The 20,548-nt window shown below is 39.2% G+C and overlaps 4 protein-coding genes across 8 annotated transcripts; 3 read left to right on the top strand and 1 right to left on the bottom strand.

Moving 5' to 3' along the window:
* The first annotated feature begins 2,432 nt into the window (after positions 1–2,432).
* Positions 2,433–4,041, top strand: LOC141803205 (ATPase inhibitor, mitochondrial-like). The gene is made up of 3 exons (XM_074687159.1): positions 2,433–2,618; positions 3,552–3,664; positions 3,752–4,041. Exons 1-3 carry the CDS (start codon positions 2,547–2,549, stop codon positions 3,891–3,893), a joined length of 327 nt encoding a protein of 108 aa, XP_074543260.1. The 5' UTR covers positions 2,433–2,546; the 3' UTR covers positions 3,894–4,041.
* Positions 4,042–5,997: 1,956 nt separating this feature from the next.
* Positions 5,998–9,992, top strand: LOC141802695 (heterogeneous nuclear ribonucleoprotein R). Of its 2 annotated transcripts, none has more exons than XM_074686310.1 (11): positions 5,998–6,197; positions 6,824–6,990; positions 7,089–7,207; positions 7,294–7,401; positions 7,506–7,623; positions 7,796–7,971; positions 8,119–8,254; positions 8,365–8,570; positions 8,662–8,811; positions 8,893–9,014; positions 9,101–9,992. In XM_074686310.1, the coding sequence occupies exons 2-11, from the start codon at positions 6,834–6,836 to the stop codon at positions 9,705–9,707; spliced, it is 1,899 nt and encodes a 632-aa protein (XP_074542411.1). In that variant the 5' UTR covers positions 5,998–6,197; positions 6,824–6,833; the 3' UTR covers positions 9,708–9,992. The 2 variants fall into 2 exon arrangements, with proteins under 2 accessions (XP_074542411.1, XP_074542412.1); XM_074686311.1 differs by having other exon boundaries at positions 5,999–6,197; positions 7,506–7,619; positions 7,795–7,971.
* A 4,390-nt stretch (positions 9,993–14,382) lies between these two features.
* On the top strand, positions 14,383–16,954 carry dnajc8 (DnaJ (Hsp40) homolog, subfamily C, member 8). Its single transcript, XM_074686312.1, has 9 exons — positions 14,383–14,499; positions 14,891–14,992; positions 15,353–15,409; positions 15,508–15,574; positions 15,689–15,783; positions 15,912–15,983; positions 16,072–16,163; positions 16,256–16,331; positions 16,422–16,954. The coding sequence occupies exons 1-9, from the start codon at positions 14,428–14,430 to the stop codon at positions 16,542–16,544; spliced, it is 756 nt and encodes a 251-aa protein (XP_074542413.1). The 5' UTR covers positions 14,383–14,427; the 3' UTR covers positions 16,545–16,954.
* Positions 16,955–17,025: 71 nt separating this feature from the next.
* LOC141802697 (uncharacterized) lies at positions 17,026–20,061 on the bottom strand. 4 transcript variants are annotated; one of them, XM_074686316.1, is made up of 6 exons: positions 19,278–20,061; positions 19,073–19,158; positions 18,363–18,531; positions 18,028–18,278; positions 17,703–17,790; positions 17,026–17,595 (listed from the first exon to the last, which is right to left on the bottom strand). In XM_074686316.1, exons 4-6 carry the CDS (start codon positions 18,237–18,239, stop codon positions 17,440–17,442), a joined length of 456 nt encoding a protein of 151 aa, XP_074542417.1. In that variant the 5' UTR covers positions 18,240–18,278; positions 18,363–18,531; positions 19,073–19,158; positions 19,278–20,061; the 3' UTR covers positions 17,026–17,439. The 4 variants fall into 4 exon arrangements, with proteins under 4 accessions (XP_074542417.1, XP_074542416.1, XP_074542415.1 ...); XM_074686315.1 differs by having other exon boundaries at positions 19,073–20,061; XM_074686314.1 differs by having other exon boundaries at positions 18,363–19,158.
* Between the last annotated feature and the right edge of the window lie 487 nt (positions 20,062–20,548).

Below are 20,548 nucleotides of genomic sequence, written 5' to 3'. Positions count from 1 at the left end.
CTTCAACAGTGATTATCACTGTGCAATATCCATTTTTCCATTTGAAACTCAATTTCCATCCACATTCGAAACAAAATGAGCCTCGCTTTGCTCCATTACGAGAGTAGAAGGAATTGTTTATAAGAATGCTATACAGATGGTAGTTTATTTCATACTCATTGCAACACACAGCAGATGCAGTGTGAGAGCATACTGCCACCATTTGTTGCAAAGGCGTTACTACCAAAATGATACTACCAAATGAGCAGCAGAGTACATCCGACCTGGAAAGGCGAGTGACCTCTTTTACTTCCATAAAAAACTGTGCAAGTGTTTTCTCTTTGACCCTGTTTGTGCTCTGTTGTACAACATGCACTGAAACTCCAACTTCCCCTTCCACTCCCTCAGCAGTATAGATACAACCCAATCAGCACACAGTGACCTAGCAAGTTGGCATAATTTTCCTTTCACAGAAACCTTCACATCATTAAAAACACTTCCACAGGATGCAGCACGTCATCACAGCAGCACCACGCCTTCTCTTACTCATAGACCGACCACTCTGCTGGACCCAGACAATGAAAGGAGGATGTCAGGGACGGTGAGATCATACACCGCTGTGCAGAGATGAGCATTGTCTGACAGGGAGGACTCTTCATTACTGGGACTCCATTATGACTCATTTGTACGACAGCACCCACAACCTCTCATTGTACTGCAAAGCTTCCCTTTGTGCTGCTGAGTGTGTCTCATCCAGCACTCAAAAGATCAGTAAATTGACCACAACACAGGTGTATGCTAAATTGCAGTTACCAAATACAAGCTTTAAATTAACTGAAGAGGCCTGTGCATGTTCTTGTGAGAGATCCTTACTCTAAAGACCTAAAATCTCTCTGTATGTTCTTGCAAAATTTAACAAGTCTTTTATGTGAGTGCTTCAGATGCGTAAACAAACTAATGAATCCACATGAAACACACACGTCCCCATATTTTGTTTGCTGTACTACTTCTTTGATGTATGCTTTAGATCTGTCTTTGGAACAAGCATTTGAAAATGAAATGCACCTTTACGCAGAAGAGAACCACAGAGAAAAGCTAGAATGGCTCGGTTTATGTCATTGTGTATATAATATTCATGTCTGACATATGAGAAAAGTTGAACTGTTGCACTAACAGTAAGCAAGGTTTGAGTGTCTTGGTCCTTTCTACTTTTTTACTTCCTGTGTATATCAAATATGTAATTAATTAAGAGGAAATGGGGAAACGCAAAGTGTACTCTAGCTGCGCACACTACCAATTAGTTGATTGAAGTGGTTTGCGAGCGTCTTGAATCAAACCAGGTCAGTTTAACAGTGATGTTTTTCAAAGGCCAGCTTTTAAAACCATCAGATTAAATAATAGTTGACTGATGGATGTTTTGTTTGGTCCAACTAATGAAATTTAGGATAAACTCTTTTTTTCTAATGGGTACCAAATGATATAGCATTCAAAGGTTAGTATAGGAAATGAAAAATATGTCATGAAAGACAAAACTATTTTCAAATGGTATTGGTAAATCCTTATGTGCAAACAAATGTGCTAATGTGTGATGGAATAAAGCACATACAGAAGGGAGGCCTGGTATAGTTCTTGCCTGTCTTAAAATCTGATTGTCTGTCCAAGGTGTCAATACAAAACCCTTTACTCATAATGGCTATTTGCCCTGTCAGAGGGCAAACTTTGCCGTACTGTAACAGTAACTTGTAGCTATATTTACATTTCAACGTGGCATACCTTGAGCTGCTTTTTTACATTAAATAAAAATACCAATCTCATCTATTTCAAAAGCTAGGTGCATGGAAGAGGAATCAAAGCATGTGTGAAAAGAAGAAATAACAGAATTTGGTCCAAAGTCACAATATATGATAAACCTGTAAGGTCATATTTCATCTAAATAAATGGAATGACGGAGTTCAGATACAGTTCATTTTTAATTTCCGTCACCTGTTAGTGTGCTCTTGGTCATTCTTTTACTGTCACTCCCATTCATTCATTGAAATTGAATCCTCCCATGTTCTGTTGAGTACCTTGAGTTGCCTTTACATCTTTTTTCTTTCTTTTTTCCCCTTTTTTAATTTTTTTTTTTCTGAGGTTGCTACAGAACTATCAATTATGTTGATACATTGAAGTAAACATCACATCAAAAAAAGAGAGAATTTTCAGGTTATTTGATTGTTTTTGCTGTGTGTCTAGTATGGCAACTTGTAATTTAGAAAAAGTAAAAAAAAAAAAAAAAAAAAAAAGTTACAATTGTTTGATACACATAGAATATATGTATGATACCTTCATGCTGGTAGTTTGCGTAGATGTGATCAGCGGAGGCAGAAAAGATGAATCAAGAGAGTGAGTCAGACTGTAAATGAACGTGTGTCACCCCTCACCACATGGTGGCAGCAGCGAGCCTTTAAAACAGAGGCGTCTCCACGCCCACGCGAGACATTTACTCCAAATTTCCGCATTATAGATTTGTCCAACCTGTTGAGTTCCTTTTGCCCCGAGAAGTAGCACTTGGAAGCACCCTAGTAAAAATGTCAAGGTTTCTCCCAAGGGCTCAGTTAAGGAGATGCATCTTCTCCCAGATCAGAATGGCATCTGAACAGGTAAACTGTGCTGCTGGCACGAGACGTTTTGGATGTTAGCTTAGCATTTATTTATCAAAGTTGTGCGTCGTATGAGCACTAATAAAGTTAGCAAGCCAAGCTAGTGGCTAACTTGTGGAGTCATGCTGTAAATATTCGGTTTATGGAAGCATTGTCTCAAAAAAAGTTGCTATAAGCCTTATTAAGGTGTAAGAACAGCACTTTTGCGTCATTTTAACCGTTGACACTTAGCATGCATAACACTTCTATCATATAAAACTGTACAGCAGTACCCTGACAGGTGCCCCCTGTGTGATTGACTCGCGCATGTCACTTTGACTTTTACTTTAACAACAGATGCTCTTTTTCTTTAAAGAAATAACGGAAATAATGAAGAACGGGACTGCAAACGTAGTAAAAAGTCTGAAAAGTTACTATTATGTCCGTTATTCCGTTCGTTTTTATTATCGGTTTAAGTTTCCACAGGGATAGTATAAAAACTCAAATAACTGGGATATGTTCATGTTTACTTTAAAATCTTAAAAATGTAAGGGACTTTGCAATACTGTTGCAGATTGTTGTATATTGCATTACAAGTTGTAATTTAATTATGAATTAAGAACATGGGGACACTACACTAACCATATAATATTATAACCTTAATGTTTAAAATTAGTAAAAGAAAATGCCTGTTGATTCAATGTATTGGATATTTTTTGTTACATTAAATTAATTCACAATGCAAGTTAGGTTTTCATGCTAGTTGGGTTTCAAAAAATGTGTCCGTAGACCTATTTATTCCCATTGACTAAGGATTGTTTTAAAAGGAGCACATTATACTGTCCTCGTAGTTATACTTTATAGTCAAAAAAGTGCTTTATACAACACAGAAAAAGACCACTTTTTCTTTTTTCTGTGAATTTGGATTGGTAACCTTACTCCTGTAATTTCCAGCTTGGAGAGTTGGGCAAAGGAGCAGGCAAAGGTGGAGGTGGTGGCGGCTCGATCAGAGCGGCAGGTGGTGCATTTGGAAAGCGAGAAGTTGCAGAAGAGGAGCGGTACTTCAGGTGAGAAACATACTGTACCAGACATGTTGTTGTGTCCCTTTTTAGCTTGTTTTTAAGTATGTTTCCCCTTTCCTTTCTGGCCTGCAGGCAGAAGGAGAAAGAGCAGATGGAAGCGCTGAGGAAGCATCATGCAGAGGAGATCGAGCACCACAAAAAGGAGATTGAGCGCCTTCAGAAGGAGATTGATCGCCACCATGGCAAAATCAGAAAACTAAAATATGATGACTAATGCTGGAAATCCTGTTATAGTTTTTCCTCCTGAGTCTGATAATCACAAAGATATTAATTGGTTTGCTGCTGGTCAAAGCAGGTCCTGTATGGCACTTCATACTGACACCATGAATAATAATATAACAATAAATTGCATTTTGGAATAAGTATGTTCATTTGGTGTTGTTATTACTACCATGCATGTTGTTTATGCATGAAACGCCTAAAGTTTGCTCTTCTGACTGTGTATCCTCATATATAGTCTATACTTTTAACCTGGCATTAGCACAAACTTATCTAAAGCTGATCTTTTGCTCGGATACTCAATAACTACTCTCTTTCTTAATGTTGGTTTCATTAAGCTGTAATTATTATAATTTCTTGTGATGATGAGAGTGAATTTCACTAAGAAAAAAACAACACAACTGGCCAGACTCTTAAAGCTAAGCTTCTCTGATCAGAGGAGATCTGGCTTGCTGGACATATTAAAATATCAATACTCTAATATGTCCAACAAGCCAGATTTGGGGCATTTGCTGTTTTGAAGCTGTCAAAAATGAACTTGCCTGGGTTCACCTGGGTGTGGCTGTTGAATAATGAGGCATTAATGCCTCACTATTCAACAGCCACGCCCAGGTGAAATTTGAGCCAGGTGTAATGTTAGTGGGGAGGATAAGTATGCCTTTGCAAAGTTGTTTTGATGTCAAAGCAGTACAGTACAATCACTTAAACAGTTAACTTTTTGATTTAAGATCAGCTGTACCATACAGCTTTTGTGTTAATTAGCTGAAATATTGTCTCATAGTTTTGGTGTTACATCAGCATAAAAACTGAGATCTTTATTATTGTACACACTTTATGGAGTTGTTCAATTAACTCGATAAACGGATCAGCTTTGTTTTAATGTGTATTATTGCTTAATAAATTCCAGGAACTGTTAGAGGAACTGCCAATATCACCTATATTTGAAAAAAGTTTTACAAAAGTATATCTGAAGTTTTTATCACCAGAATTAGTGTCCTGCTAACACCAACAATGCTTGGACCAGGACGCATGCACGACTTCTTCGTTATAGCGCCTCTAGTGTGTATTTTAGCCTCTTAGATAAATTAAGCGACATCTCGTTTTGCTAAAACCGCCATTGGATGCGAATTTTCATATCCTAAACCTGAGGCATCTGTTGTTGTCTAAACACTAATATGGCAGTTGGCGGCCTAGTACATCGTTGGATAATACGTTTAAAATGTAGTAGTTTATTCAGGTTTGTTTTGGTCGTTTTCAGAAAAGTGTGCAGAAAGTGGAGCTCCTCAAGGTAAGATACTAAGTCCTCTTCCGATCTAAAATCCTTTGTTAAACAGAGTAGATGTGTATATTGAGGTACCTCAATATCTGAAGCTGCACCTCTTTGTCAGTACCTCTTGAATTAGTGTGTTTTTGAAGATTCGGGGAAGAACAATTCGCATACCCAATCCATAGATTTTCATTCGCTAGCAAGTTTTTTTTATGTTGTAGAATACGAACTTTGTTGACAATGACTGACTATAAACGTTTAGCGATGAATCAGTATTAAAGTGCTATTTTTTCACGTTTGAAATGAGTAAAAGTAGTATTTAAAAACAATGGAGGAAAAGATAAAATGTGGTAAAAGAATTATTTTTATTCAGATATTTGGTGAATACAACATTTCGAGGACCCTTCGTTTTTTTAAAGTTTATTATAAATGTACAAAAATAAATAAATAAAAATAATTTTGATAGGTTAAGTTTTGACATTTCGGTTTGGGATATGCAAGAGATTGCCACATTAATCAGTAGCGAAGGGACAAAAAAAATAAAGCAAATCAGACAAATTAAAGGTGAAAATATAGAAAGACAGAAAAAGATACAATGAAGCTTGGTGAGGGAAGAATTATCACATTTCAGGACAGGATCCGTTTACGTGATTGTATAGGTCTTTATTATTCCTTAATTAAAAATTCCAAGGGCATGACAGCACTGCTGGGAAGAGTTTACGTATTCCCTAAAAGCAACCGTTGGAGGCAGTAGTGCTCCGCGTGGTTAAATGTGCCTTTCTAGAAGAAGAAGCTGCCGACGTCAAAAACTAACATACCCGCCCCTCTGCGCGTTTCATTACGCAAATCTCGCGATGGTTGCAGAGCGGTGGCGTTGTTCGGGCGAGCCGACGACGAGACCGTAGCTGTCTGGAAATTTGTCTCGTGTGTTTGACTAAAACCTATTCTTCAAAATAGAGGATTTTGCTCGTCCGTAATTTTAACCCCTTCACATTTTAACACCCGTCGCCGTAAGAGTTCCGAATTGTAGCGGTGAGTTTTGCTAGCTATCTGTTTGCACCATGCACGGAGCGTGTGTTTGATTTGTGAAAGGTGTCTTTTGCACGACGAGGCCTTCGTATAAGCTCGCAGGCTAGCAAGCTGCCAATCAATATGACTGTTATCCCAGGTGCAGAAAACAATGTAGATGATTCTGTTTGCTGTAAAAACGTTCGAGTTTGTCAGATTGCTGAGATTTGTGTTTTTCCTGTTAGAACTGTGCACATGTGAATATGAAAATAAATGGTGTCAACCTCGTTAGCTAGCAAACTGCATGTGAGGGGGGCGGGACGGCAACTGTCGGTGGTTTGCACAATTGACCGGGTTATTTCAATATCTGAACGTTTTCCCACCAGTTTTTGTTTCTAAGATTGTTAGTATATTGACTTTTGTTGTGTGGTGTATATCATTAAATTTCTGTCCGTTTTTCTTTACATAGGCCATTACTTTAGCAGACAGCATAAAACCTTTGGATAATAAAGATATCGTATAATGTTGGGTGTCAAATATTTTTGCACCCTCTTAAGACATCCAAGTATTTCTATATTTGTTCATGATCAGGGAAATGCACAGTCTCAAATGGAGTTAATTAAATGTATCATTTTTTTCCTTTTATTAAGGTTCAGGAGAATGGCTGCAGCTGAGGTGAACGGCAGTTCTGCTCCAGTAAGGGAGGAAGAAGAGCCCATGGATGTGACAACAACACACACAGAGAACTACCAGACACTCATTGATGCCGGGCTCCCACAAAAAGTGGCTGAAAGTCTAGATAATATCTTCCAGACAGGTGGGTCATAGTGTTTGAAGTATTCTTTACAAGCTTGGCTTCAGTAAAAAAAAAGTGTTTACCTTTTCTAAGCCTGACACTAAGCCTGCTTTTTACAGGTTTGGTAGCATATGTAGATCTTGATGAAAGGGCCATTGATGCACTACGGGAGTTCAACGAAGAGGGAGCCCTTACTGTGCTGCAGCAATTCAAAGAAAGTGACCTGTCCCATGTACAGGTAACCCTGTGGCTGGATTACACACCTTTGTCTTTTGGAGCAGTCTCATTTTCCAAATATTAACCTTCTCTTGTGTTTTTATGTAGAATAAAAGCGCTTTCCTTTGTGGAGTCATGAAGACGTACAGACAGAGAGAAAAACAAGGGAGTAAAGTGCAGGAGTCCACTAAGGGTCCAGATGAGGCAAAAATTAAGGTCAACAGCTACTTGTTATTATGCTGTGGTAAAAATGACAACTTGAATATGCATGCCTCTTCATCAATGCAGCCAGCTTAATGGTTAACTTTTCTTTGTTGTAGGCACTACTGGAGCGGACAGGATACACCCTGGATGTCACCACAGGGCAGAGAAAATACGGAGGCCCTCCACCTGAGGATGTGTTTAAGGGAACACAACCAGGAATTGGAACTGAGGTAGAAAGTGTTGCTTTTGTTATGGCTTGTTTTTGTCTCATTTTCAAAGCCCATTTGTTCTACAATTACTGGAAACTCCAAGTGTTGGCTGTAGATTTTTAATAAGTCATTCTAAAACTCATGCCATATTTGTTCTTTTGTAAATACTTATATCTGTTGTTCCTCTCCACATCAGGTGTTTGTGGGTAAAATCCCAAGGGATCTATATGAAGATGAGCTGGTGCCACTTTTTGAGTCCGCTGGTCCCATCTGGGATCTGAGGTTAATGATGGACCCACTCTCTGGTCAGAATAGGGGTTACGCCTTCATCACGTACTGCAATAAAGATGACGCCCAAAAGGCTGTGAAACTTGTGAGTATCTCTGAGGCCATTTAAACCACGTTAACTGTAGATTAATAGAAGACACTCGACAAAATATAAATAAATAATATTGATTTGATATTGCTGTTTGCTTAACGTAAATTTCATTGAGATTTTGGCGTTTCCGTTAATTTTTAGTGTGACAACCATGAAATTCGCCCCGGCAAGTACTTGGGAGTGTGTATATCTGTTGCAAACAATCGCCTGTTTGTTGGATCAATTCCAAAGAACAAGACAAGAGAAAGTATTTTGGAAGACTTTGGCAAAGTTACAGGTCAGTTCAGAGGCACTCGAGTGGACTTGTATCAGAAACCCTCAGCCATGTCGGATGATACCCATGACATTTTTTGAAGAGTTTTAATATTTCAATAACTTCTGTTACAGAGGGTCTCCAGGAGGTGATACTCTACCACCAACCAGATGACAAAAAGAAGAACCGCGGCTTTTGTTTCCTGGAGTATGAGGACCACAAGTCTGCAGCACAGGCTCGTCGTCGCCTAATGAGTGGTAAAGTCAAGGTTTGGGGGAACCCGGTCACTGTGGAGTGGGCAGACCCCGTCGCTGAGCCTGACCCTGAGGTTATGGCAAAGGTTAGAAACTCTGATGTGATTAAAGCATTTTTGTTCAAGGTTTTCCAAGGTGATAAGATCCTTACATGTAATAATTTGCTTGATTTTACAGGTCAAAGTTCTGTTTGTGAGGAAGCTGGCAACAGCAGTGACTGAAGAGCTCCTTGAAAAAACCTTTTCTCAGTTTGGAAAACTGGAGCGAGTGAAGAAATTGAAAGACTATGCTTTTGTACACTTTGAGGAAAGAGATGCAGCTGTAAAGGTGAGTACTACGTGCTTTTGATACCGTTTATTGCTTGGCTGGTACTCTGTCTAAGCGCTGTGCACTGATTGGTTCGGTTAGGCAATGGACGAGATGAACGGGAAGGAGCTGGGAGGAGAAGAAATCGAGATTGTCCTGGCAAAGCCCCCAGACAAAAAGAGGAAAGAGCGCCAAGCAGCGAGGCAGACCACTAGGAATGCAGGGTGAGGGATGGAGATATGTGATTGGTCAGTTGCCATACTTAACCTAGTATTAGGATCTTACGGTAACTCTACTCTTCCCTTTGCAGGTATGATGACTACTACTACTACCCACCTCCTCGCATGCCTCCTCCAGGACGAGGAAGGGGTCGTGGTGGCCGAGGGGGTTATGCATATCCCCCAGATTACTATGGATACGAAGACTACTACGATGACTACTATGGCTACGACTATCATGACTACCGTGGGGGCTATGAAGACCCTTACTACGGCTACGATGACGTGTACAGCATGAGGGGCCGTGGTACTCGTCCTAACAGGGGAGGGCCTCCTCCACCCAGGGCCCGTGGAGCACCACCTGCACGAGGTCGTGGTGGCTATGCCCAAAGAGGGCCTCCTCTTGGTGGTCCAAGGGGTGGCCGAGGAGGCAGGGGGGCCCCTTTCCAGCCACAGAGGGGCCGTGGTCCTCGCGGGGCTAGGGGCAACCGTGGCGGCAACGTGGGTGGAAAGAGGAAGGCGGACGTGTTTAACCAGCCTGACTCCAAGCGCCGCCAGACCAACAACCAACAGAACTGGGGGTCCCAGCCAATCGCCCAGCAGCCCCTGCAGCAGGGGGCCGACTATTCCGGTAACTATGGTTACAGTAATGACACCATGGAGTTTTCACAGGATTCTTATGGGCAGCAGTGGAAGTAGATGCACCAAAAGGTATTTGGCAAAGTGACAACAAAAAAAGAGAAAAACAACAACAAAACAAAAAAAAAAACTGGAGATTGGCCACAATTTTTTGATTGACTTTTTATTCTTCATCCCTCATGAAAAAAACTGTACATATATATCTCAAAGAAAAAATGGACAGACCCCAGAATTGGCTCGAGATGATTGGCTGGAAAGCCTTTGGGCTGAAGAAGTGAACGTAACCGTTGTGGTGAATCATTTCTTACTTCGACGGTTACATTGGGACTCGTCTTTAAAAAAACACTCAAAACACTTTTATTGTTACGTTTTTTTGCTGATTCTTTTAAAGCCAACAATGAACATTTACAAAAAAAAGTGGACATTCATAAGTCTGAGAGGACATTAAATAATGATATTTGCCTTGCAGGAAGTTTTTGTCCATGCCCTTTCCCTCCCTCCCCTTCTTGTAATCCCTTTCTTTGTGGTTTCTCATAGTTGCTTAGGGACTTGCTTGTAAATAAATGCATATGGTTAGAGCTTCATACTTCATTTTTTGCAATGGTGGAGAAAAGAATCCACAGGAAGGAAGAAATCAAAGTTTTGTAATGTTCAAAGTGTATGCCTAGCATTTCTAGAGGTAGTCAAAATGTGTTTTTTTAAACTGATACCATAACTTCCTATGTTTTCTTTGAACTTGCCCAATAGAATTTGGTTTGGCTTACCTTAAGAGCCATAGCAGTTTGTTCTCTGATGTTCTTTGTATTTATAACTTTTACGTTTGTTCCGTTTCAATAAAACTCAGCTGAGCATCAGTCAATTGTCAGATACTCAAATTAAGTGTTGTCATTCAGTATTTGATTTGATTGCTACCTCAATTCTCCCATTTGGATGAAGATCATCGTTTTCAAGTCAAAGACTTTTACTTTTTAGGACAATCTTTTTAGGAAATTGTGCGTTCAGACACCGGACAAGAGAACTTTGAAAGTGGTTTGGAAGATTAAATAATTTTGACAGAATTTTAACCCTTAATTTCTTTTAATGCATGTCACATCAGACTGAAGCTGTTTCCTGCATTCAGCAGTGCAAGTATTTGATATAGTTTGGTCCCATTGTTTCAATTCAGGGACCTTTTTGTTTTGACTGGTTTACATTACACAAGATTTTTCTCTCCATTTGTGTCTACAGATGAAACTTTTCTTGCGTCCACAGTAAATATATTGTGTTATGAACTTTTGCCAAGATTTTGCTTTTGCAAAGACTTTGCCATATGTGGTGTCTGTGCTTATTGGGGAAAAGGTCAAACCTTTTTCCTAATAACCTCTCTACGGAGCAACAGAAGAAAAAAAATATTAAATTTATTGTGCTGAAAAAGAAAATTGGACATCTCTTAAGCAAACTGTAACGTCAAAGAAACTGAAGGAAGCAATCATGCATCAATATCACTCGAATGTTCTACCCTGCAGCCTCAGTGTTGGAGATTAGACTGTTAATGTTTTCACTCTAACTTTAAAGACAATCTTGGATAATGTAAAGCTGTCATGTGCAGGTTTAGTCCTCTAACTACAGTCACAATCACAAATTTGACTTAAATATGTATTTGTGTGCACAGTTGTCTTCAGTTCATTAATTCAATCTCCAAATCTCATCCTCACCATCTGTATTTCCTTTTTGAAGGTACCGAAGATCTGACCACCCAAAGGGTTAAAATTCTCCAATTCAGCCAAATGTTCTTGTCTGTTTACTAAGTGTTTTTAGCATCCTGCCTTTTGGTGCCATGGTATCATTGTCTTTTGTTTCATGTGTCTGTCCTTTTATTCCAACCTGCCTAGGTGGAGAAGCATTGAGAGCGGCACCACTAGAGTGAGGAACTCACCTGAACGGTACTCAAGGGTGAGCTAGCCTTGCACAGAGTACTGTCTCCTCTCCTCTAGTAATCACTGGAATAATTGCAGACATGATTGTACTTTGTTCCATTTTAATTGTTTCCTTGTGTGCTTAAGAAAAATCAAGCTTCTTTTATCTTGTTGGAGGATTTTTCCCCTCAGGCTTTGAAGAACATACGTCACTAAAGTTGACTGAAGAATCATTGGATTTATCACGCTTGTTTGTGTTGCCAGCATATTTTTAGGCATTCAGTCACACATAAGCAAACATAAATTATTTTTCCTACTGAGACCAAATGCAGGGTCTTTCAAGAGCTGAATTGCAAATTTTAGACTGAATCAAATCTATATGTGGACAATAAATATCCATATTGTTAGCCCTACATATGTCAAAATCCCTGTAAACACCTGCTGCCTGCCTTGGCTTACTGCACCAAATCACTTCAGCTGTCTGCAAACGGTCTATGAATGGAGGGTGGTGGTTCCCCTTGTACACCACTGGAGGTAGCAGTTTCCCACAAGCACGACCAGAAATCCAACGACCCTTTACTTGGTTAAGCGCTTCATAAGTGTTTCAGACAGAGCGAGATGTTAATTTGTTCAAAAATATTAACTAAAGGAGCAATTGTTTAATAAACTTTGAGATTCGGTAGGAATACTGAATAAAATGTTGGTTAAATTAGCTTCTGATGGAACAAAGACTGCCCGAAAAATGATGGTAGTATTTTTCAGTGCCACAAGGTGGCATGAATGGGCTGAGTTATTAATAAAACAGGTAAGCTTGAAATAGGGAGCCCTGTGTTGTGCAGAAGGCTCATTCAAATGGCTTGTGTGTACATTTTATAGTTTTAATTTTCAAGTGTCATGATATGTTTTATTATTTTTTTCTTAGTTTTTCACTTCAGAACTGTGTGTTTTATATGTTGCCTCTTGTCACCAGGCAGTCAAGGAGCTGCCCCTGTCCATGTGAATGAGTTCACACAAATGGAAGGGACTGATGGGTAAGATTTTCCATTATCTAAACTGATTAAAAAGTTTTATGCTCTAAATTTTGCATTTATTTTTTTCTCCTACTAGTCTTTTTACCTTCCAGAGCCAGTAACTTGTGTAAGTTTTTTTGGGTATTTAATATGTAATGGCTCCAAATCCAAAATCAGGCAAACATTAAGTCTTTTTTTTTATTAAGATGGTTGTTGTGGATGGTTATTTAGGTACATGAACACTAGTGAAAGGTAACATAACTATGTTTGTGTGGCCTTTTTCTAGCTCTTAATCATGAGACTGTTCTTCACAAGGTGTGAGCTGGAACCTTTTCAAGGTTTCTCATCTCTCAGAGGAAGTACAGGAGCAGACAGTTCAGGTCCAGAACCTAGGTGAACACATCCTGTCTTCAGACAACACGGGTAAGTTATGTGGGTTCATGTAGGGGCTCACTACATTTTGTCATTGAAGATTTAAACTCACATTGACTATAACTGATATGAGATTTTTTTTTTGGTTAATTGTAATTTCTTGCAGAAGAAGAGGAGGATGCAGATAACTATCAACAACATCCAGCTGTTCATTGCTGTTGTATGTATTGTAAATAAAAGTGTGCTGCTTTACACTGAAATACAATTTATTACAAAGGTAAATGTGTGATCTTGTCTGATTTTTTCCACAATAAGTGATGTTTTACTCTCAAATTTTATTTAAAAGCTTCAACATTCATCCTAACTGTAGGTGTTAAGGATTTGGAGTGCTTATTTGGCATGATAGTGATATGGTGAAGTCACTTTAAATTGTTGCCTTTCCAAACTCCAGCAGTGAGAATGAGTGGGTGTGAAAACATATTGGGTGATCTTGAGGCCCTTAAGAGTTTGGTTTGCAGACTGGAAGAACTATTAACAAGCCTCTTAAACATTCATTAGACCAGATTGACAAGGAATTCAAAAAGTGTGTGCAAGTAAGTTTTCACTAGTAAAGGGGAAATTCTCACTCTCAGTAATAGTTAATTCCTGTTTCCACAATGTTTTCACTACAGTCCCTGATGAACATCAAAATAATCTAAGCATGCAGTTTTTCATGTCCACTACAATGTGACAAGTTTGGATTTTGAACAACTGGAATTGGGTTCTTCCGCAGGAATTTCCAGTACAGAGGTAAAAGATGTTCATCATAGACAGGATGAATAATTTTGGATACCTGAAATTGAGAGCTAAAGTGACGTCATTTGCACTGAGTGATAGGGTTGAATAAGGTCGTTTTGGAGTCAATGTTTTGTTTTGTTTTTTTGATAAGTTAACTGTATTTCACTTATTTGCATTAAAACAATACAATAAGTTTAATTTGCTTTTTTAACCCTCAATCTTATACTAAAATATTTTAAGAGTGTGTTAACAAAACGGTACATCAGTTTTGATGGGGTCTCATCATAAAGAATAGTCGTATCAGCCGTTATTGTTCGTGTATGGTAAATTGTTCACAACTTCTTTCAAAGCCCGGTTGGGTTTTCATTTCTTTGCCGCATTTATTAACATTTCACTCTAACAAAGTCACAGCCAGGTCGTACTCCTATCCCTTTCTCTAGAATAGCCAAGCCGTGCCATATAAAACATTTAAAAACCGTTGCACATTTTTACAGAGGCACTCTGAAGAACTACACGATCTATTTTACAGTTGAGTGACAGTTTTCTTGTCTTTTTAAAGTTTGTATTGGAATTTGTTTAGTTCATGTCCGTAATGACGATAATAAGTTGAAATTGTCCATAAATATTTTTGCATTCTTTTTATAGAGCACTGGTAAGCTATGCACTACTTTAATATAACTCCATGGTCACGTGATCTTCCTACGTCACATGTAAACCACAGGGAAGATGGCGGCCACCGGAGGAGAGCCTTCCACTCAGAAGATGTCGGAAGATTTATTTCAGAACTTCATCTCTGAGGTTTGATTTAAAACGTGATATTGTGTTCTGGGAGCGTTGACCCCTCTCCGTCAATCAGATAAAACAAATTATCCAACGAATCTTGAGTTTTTATGCCGCGCAGACATAAGCAGTGGCTAACGATAACATGCTAACGTTCACAAGGATGCTTTTCTGACCTGCCTCGTCTTTATAGATCTAGAAAGATCTCATCCAAAACCATGATCAGTTTAAGTTTCTGAGCTTATCGTCCTGAAACACTGACCGGTAAATTTAACCACAGTTTCAAAAAGATTGTATGCATCGAGGTTTGAGCTGTTGGCTTTCTGTTAAGCAATTCACTATTACGAATTTCATCCAAAATACGACTCAGATTGTTATCCCTTTGTTTTTGTGTCGGTGTGTCTAACAGGTGAAGCAGATTGAGAAGAGAGACTCCGTTTTAACATCGAAGCAGCAGATTGACAGACTGCTTAGACCTGGCGCATCATACTTCAATCTTAATCCCTTTGAGGTAAGTGCTGCAGTCCTACTTAAATAGACTGTAGTGTGAATTTCTGACTGTCAGAAGTGAATCAGAAGACAATTACATTTTTCCATGACATTATAAAGAGGCGGGAAAAGGTGTAAATATTTGAAGATATTGTGCACCTTATGCCAAGCACCTATGATTGATAGCTTTAAAATAAATTAAAAATCATATTTTTCACTTATTGATGTATTCCGTTTGCTTTAGATCAACAGAGCAATGATTTTAATGGTGTTACTGTTGCATTAAGGAATTAGATTTCTACCTTACAGTTAACTTTTGAATGACACTTAAGATAAATTGCCAGTCTTTGATGAAACGCTTCAATTTTTACTCAACCTGCAGGTGCTGCAAATTGATCCAGAGGCGACAGATGATGAATTGAAGAAGAGATTTCGAGCGGTAAGTTAAAAAAAAAGAAGAAGCAGACTTGCCTGTTTACACAACCACAATGTTATGCTTTGTTTTAATACTTGTATGTTGTCCTTTGCACTGTGCAGTTGTCAATTTTGGTCCATCCAGACAAAAATCAAGATGATCCAGACCGAGCACAGAAAGCCTTTGAAGGTAAAGTTCGAACAACTCTGTTTCCCTGCTTCACAGTGTTTTGTGCCAGTTGTCAGTAGATGAAAAGAAACCTGCCCAGATTTCATCAACCAAACCTGTGTGTGTGTGTTTAAGCTGTGGACAAAGCCTACAAACTTCTGCTGGATCCAGACCAGAAGAAGAGAGCTTTAGATGTGATTCATGCAGGACAGGAATATGTGGAGCATATGGTGAGCATGGATACACGATATTCTATCGTACTAACACTGAAGTCAATTAGCTTGGATTTTACACAGCTCTTTTGGTCTCTATTTGTTTGGTTACATTTATTTTTTCTATCATTATGTGTTCTTAACAGGTAAAGGAGAAAAAGAAACAGTTAAAGAAAGATGGTAAACTATTAGACGTGGAGGAAGACGACCCAGAAGTGGTAAGCTTGACTTAAATCAAACGCATGCTTTCACTTTTTACACGTTTTGTTTTGCATCTTACTATATAAACACTGTTTACTCTTTCAGTTCAAGCAAGCAGTGTACAAGCAGACCATGAAGCTGTTCGCAGAGCTTGAAATCAAGAGGAAGGAAAGGGAAGCAAAGGACATGCATGAAAGGTAAAACCTTCACTAGATTTATGAAATCAATATGACCTCACCCCTTCTTCATTCAAAATCTCATGGATGTTTTGGTCTTCTCTCAATTTTAGGAAAAGAGCAAGAGAGGAAGAAATCGAGGCAGCAGAGAAAGCAAAGAGGGAGAGAGAGTGGCAGAAAAATTTTGAGGTGAGTGAAGTCATTAACTTTGCCATTTGAAACATGAAATCTGGATTCTGATATCACTTCATGATCTTTTTTGTTTGTTTATTTTTAAAGGAAACAAGGGATGGCCGCGTGGACAGCTGGAGGACCTTCCAGGCCAAAGGCAAGAAGAGCAAAGAGAAAAAGAACAGGTCTTTCCTTAAACCGCCAAAAGTGAAGATGGAACAGCGAGAATGAGGCTGTCAGACAGGACTTCTTTTGGATCTAACTCACTGTTCTACACACCCTGATTCTGTGTCCTCACCCAGTCAGCTGTGTCATCCTCACACAGTCATCAGGACACTTCACTGACGTCGTTTCCTCATCCTGTCCCTGGAAATCGTAGTTTTGTACTCGGTTTTCTAATGTACATATATGTGATTCAGGCCCAGATGTCATGTCTACGCCACACAAGAAAGAGCATCTTCCACTTCATAACGAATGAGAAAAATGTGATCTGTCATTCATTCTGTTCTTTATTTTTTTTAAATAAAGCTTTGTGTTTAAAACCATACACTACAGTGGTTTGGAAAGCAAGGTTGAGAAAAGACTAATAACAAGGTTTTGTGGTGATGAAAAATAAAGATGTGTGGTATTATTGTTTTTAAGATCTGGTTGTGATTTCATCATTTTCAAAAAAAATCTGCCAGAATTCATACACAAATGTTAAGAACAAAAAATAGTTTGACTACCACAATTAGCTCCTCATGTTTTAATGTATTCAAAGTGTTGCCAACAAAAAGCATACACCTGCTGGGAGGGGATTGATCAAAATAATCTCACGATTCTGAAAAAAACCCCAACAGAATTTAAAGCTTGTTAACGCTTCCTTGTATATACATTACAGAAAATGTCTTAATCATAATTCACTGTAAACAGAGACTGATAAAAAAGAGAAACTTAGACAAACCGTCAAGGAATCAAGGTCAAAACATATCAGTTCATCTACAGCAGTATCAACATTATAATACACTTTTTATTTCATTTTCTCTTCTAATAAAGGTGGTAAACCTTCATCTTTCTGTCAACTTTTCTTCTTCAAGTCTTTGCAATTTAGAGGAAAACTTGCAGTCTGATCTGCCCTTGGTGAGTCTTACATGACTTTGCAGGGATCTCCTGCTGCAGGCGGAGCAGCTACAGCAGGAGATCCATTACTGCCTCCCATCAGACCGTCCAGACTGAGGCCTTGAAAGGCCCCAAAGATGGACTCATCCTTCACTGGAGCTGGTTTTCTTGTAGATGTGGTATGCTACATGTGGAAAAATAAAGGTAAAAGATGTCAAATTCGTACACTGAAAAAAAAAAATCTGAATAATAAAACCAAAGTGTTTTTTTTAATCCTTTGGTTTCACTCACCTTTGGGAGGCAGTGGTGGCTCCTGAAGTGAGTTCTTCTGACTGTTCTCTCTGCGTTCTTCTTGGCAAGGATGGCTTGCTGCCTTTTCCTTTGGCAAACAGAACAGAAGACACATGAGGCACAGGACACAGGCAAGCAGCTTAATCGTGTAAAGAACAGCTTGATCCTCATTAAGCTGAGGCTGTCTGGCCAAGTGTCAGCACGATAACACAACAGGAGCTGAAGAAGACACTGTCAGAAAAACTTTCTTTAAAAAGCACCTCAGGAAAAGAAAACAATTCACCAAAAGATTTCAAAACAAAGTGACAAATATGATCTGACTCACCGTTCCTTCTTCAGCTCAGCCTGGTATATCCTCAGCCAGGAGTCGGGCACTTTCTGGCTGCTACAGGGAAGGCTTCTCCTCCTGCTGACACTCTTCCTGCGGGTGAAGCTGCTTCTGCGGACCGACTGGCTCCTCTTACTGGGGGTGTTTTTCCCAGACACACAGCTGGTGAACTGTTTCAGTGGGGCTCCCAGCGACATGAAGGAATCCATGACTTATTTTTTTAAATATGGCAGAACTGACTTATTCACCTGCAAACACAAGAAATGAAAAGTGTACTCAGCATTTTATTGTTATATTGCTCACAAAAAATCAAAACAGTTAAACAATCTCACCTGGAAGTTGTATCAGCTGTAGGAAAAATCAGCTGCTGTCATTCGAAGGATTTCTAAGAAGCTGACTCCATTTGTTGTTACCTCCAACGCTTCAGAGTGAGTTCATGTGCACACCTGTGCTCTGTTGCCGTCTGCTCTTATGGGGATTTGAGTGATGACCTCTCTGGACCTCAAAACAGGATTACAGAAGAACGCACAAGTCTTTTTATCTCATTACCAGCAGAGCCTCTCTAAACAAACCTCCACAGGAAAACATCTGCGTGTCCACCCTTTGGCTCCAAAAACAGCTTACTCTGACTTGTTTTTGCTTCAGAAATGAGGCTGCGTGTGGTTCAAACTCAAAACCTCAGCAGCACCACTCCATATGCTTTGGATTGGCTGCTGATGGAGAAAGGGAGTAAGACAGATGGAGGGTGGTGACGTTTCAGTGACGCAGTGAGGATTTCCTTCATGTCCCTGAACTCAGATCCATTCACCTTCATTGACTGGAGATGTTTGATTCACAACCTGGAGTGACTCGGTTCATTCACAACTTCAAAATCCACCTGTGCTTCCTTAGGTCAGCTGGATTTGGTGCTAACTTTTGATATATTCCAGATAAACATTTAAACTTTTTTGCAAACATTCTGTTGTGTCTCCACAGTATCTACTTGTCCATTAAATTAAAATCAAACCGCTTGAGGTTCTGAAAATCAAAGAAAGTAGCTGACCTCCAAAGTTAACAAAGGCTTCCTTTGAGCAAATGTTACAGGTCTTCAATAAGTCTTTGGTCCCAGTTTTTGTGTTTCTGGTTCCTCTGCGAATAAAAAGAGAATGGGGTCAGTGAGTGAGGTTAATGAAGTAGACGGGCACGCTACCAACAGATGGAGGCAGCTTATGCTACCAGGCATTGATACACCTGTGTCAGCAGATCACCTGCACTTCCTGTTCAAGGGATGGAAGGCAGAAACAATGGTCGGAGTCCGAGACTGGGGTTGCTGAAATAATAGGAATTAGGAGGGCAGTGGAGCTGATTCGTAACCCTATGGCAGCTGGTCTGGATGAGAGTGAGAGTGTGACGAGACAAATTAATATTTTCCAACTCAGTTTTGGCACAGGCAAACATTTGAGGCTTTTTGTCTGCTAGAAATTGAAATCATGGGCTGTAAACTTGGTAACACAAAGCTATATAATATAGCTATGATAAATACAAAAAAAAATTCGAAAAAATTCAAAATGATGTGACGGTCTTAATTGAAAAGTCTTAGTTATAAAATACTTGAAATGAAAAACCACAATGATGAGTTTATGCCATGATTATAAAGCAGCATCAAGAATATTTGAGTCATAGATCAGAATGTTTGAGATAAAATTGTATGGACACAGACAAACAAAATGATGAGATGAAGAGATTTTATGCTGTGAGATATCATAGGACCTACGGTCTGTATACCTCAACCTAGCATGTAAGAAGACTATCACAAGGAAACAGCTGAAATGTGACCCTCCTCATCTAGGACAGTAGTTGGAGATAGTTGAGGAAACAACATGGACAGTATAACTTATGGACATAGTGTCTGTGATGTCACCAACTTGTTCCTGATACAGAGAAATGAGGTCAATTGCCAGCAGAGGCCATAATGGAATTGCTGACTCTAGGGGTTGGGCTTTAAACCTTGTTGGCAATAGGGTGCCTGACCTGTCAGTCACGTAAACTGTGCCACTGATTGTGTAAACTCATGACCTTAGTATCTTCTACTGAGTTAGAAAAAAATTAAACCCCAGTACGGTGTGTGCCGATCGAGGAATTAGCTATTCAGACCCAAGACATTTTTTTAATCAGGCTGTAAAAGTCAAATTTTTTGGCTTTGTGTGCATGTGGTGTCTAGTTTTTCTGCAGCCAGCGGGGGTTAGCCCTACGTTCCTGCAGCCCAAAAATCATCACACTTACAATCATTACAGCAAAAAATAAAATAGGTTGATTGAAAAGGGTTTTGGCAAAAGCAGAGCTTATAGATGATGAGTCCTTGTTTTAATTTCCTCGAATTAGACAAACAAAACCACATTTTTGAAAAAAAAAAAAGTGCTGCTAGGGAATTAGGCTCCATGAAAAACACAACAAAGCTGGAAAAATAAAAATTGGATATAAAAGACACTGCTCATCATGACTTCATCTGGTCTGATTTTGTTTTCTATCACTGGGCAGT

Source organism: Halichoeres trimaculatus, unplaced genomic scaffold, assembly GCF_033239565.1.
Source record: "Halichoeres trimaculatus isolate MK-OKI-2021-1 unplaced genomic scaffold, fHalTri1.1 fHalTri1_scaffold_14, whole genome shotgun sequence".
NCBI lineage: Eukaryota > Metazoa > Chordata > Actinopteri > Labriformes > Labridae > Halichoeres > Halichoeres trimaculatus.
Note: the sequence above shows the minus strand (reverse complement) of the source record. Positions and strands in the feature narration are given on the sequence as shown.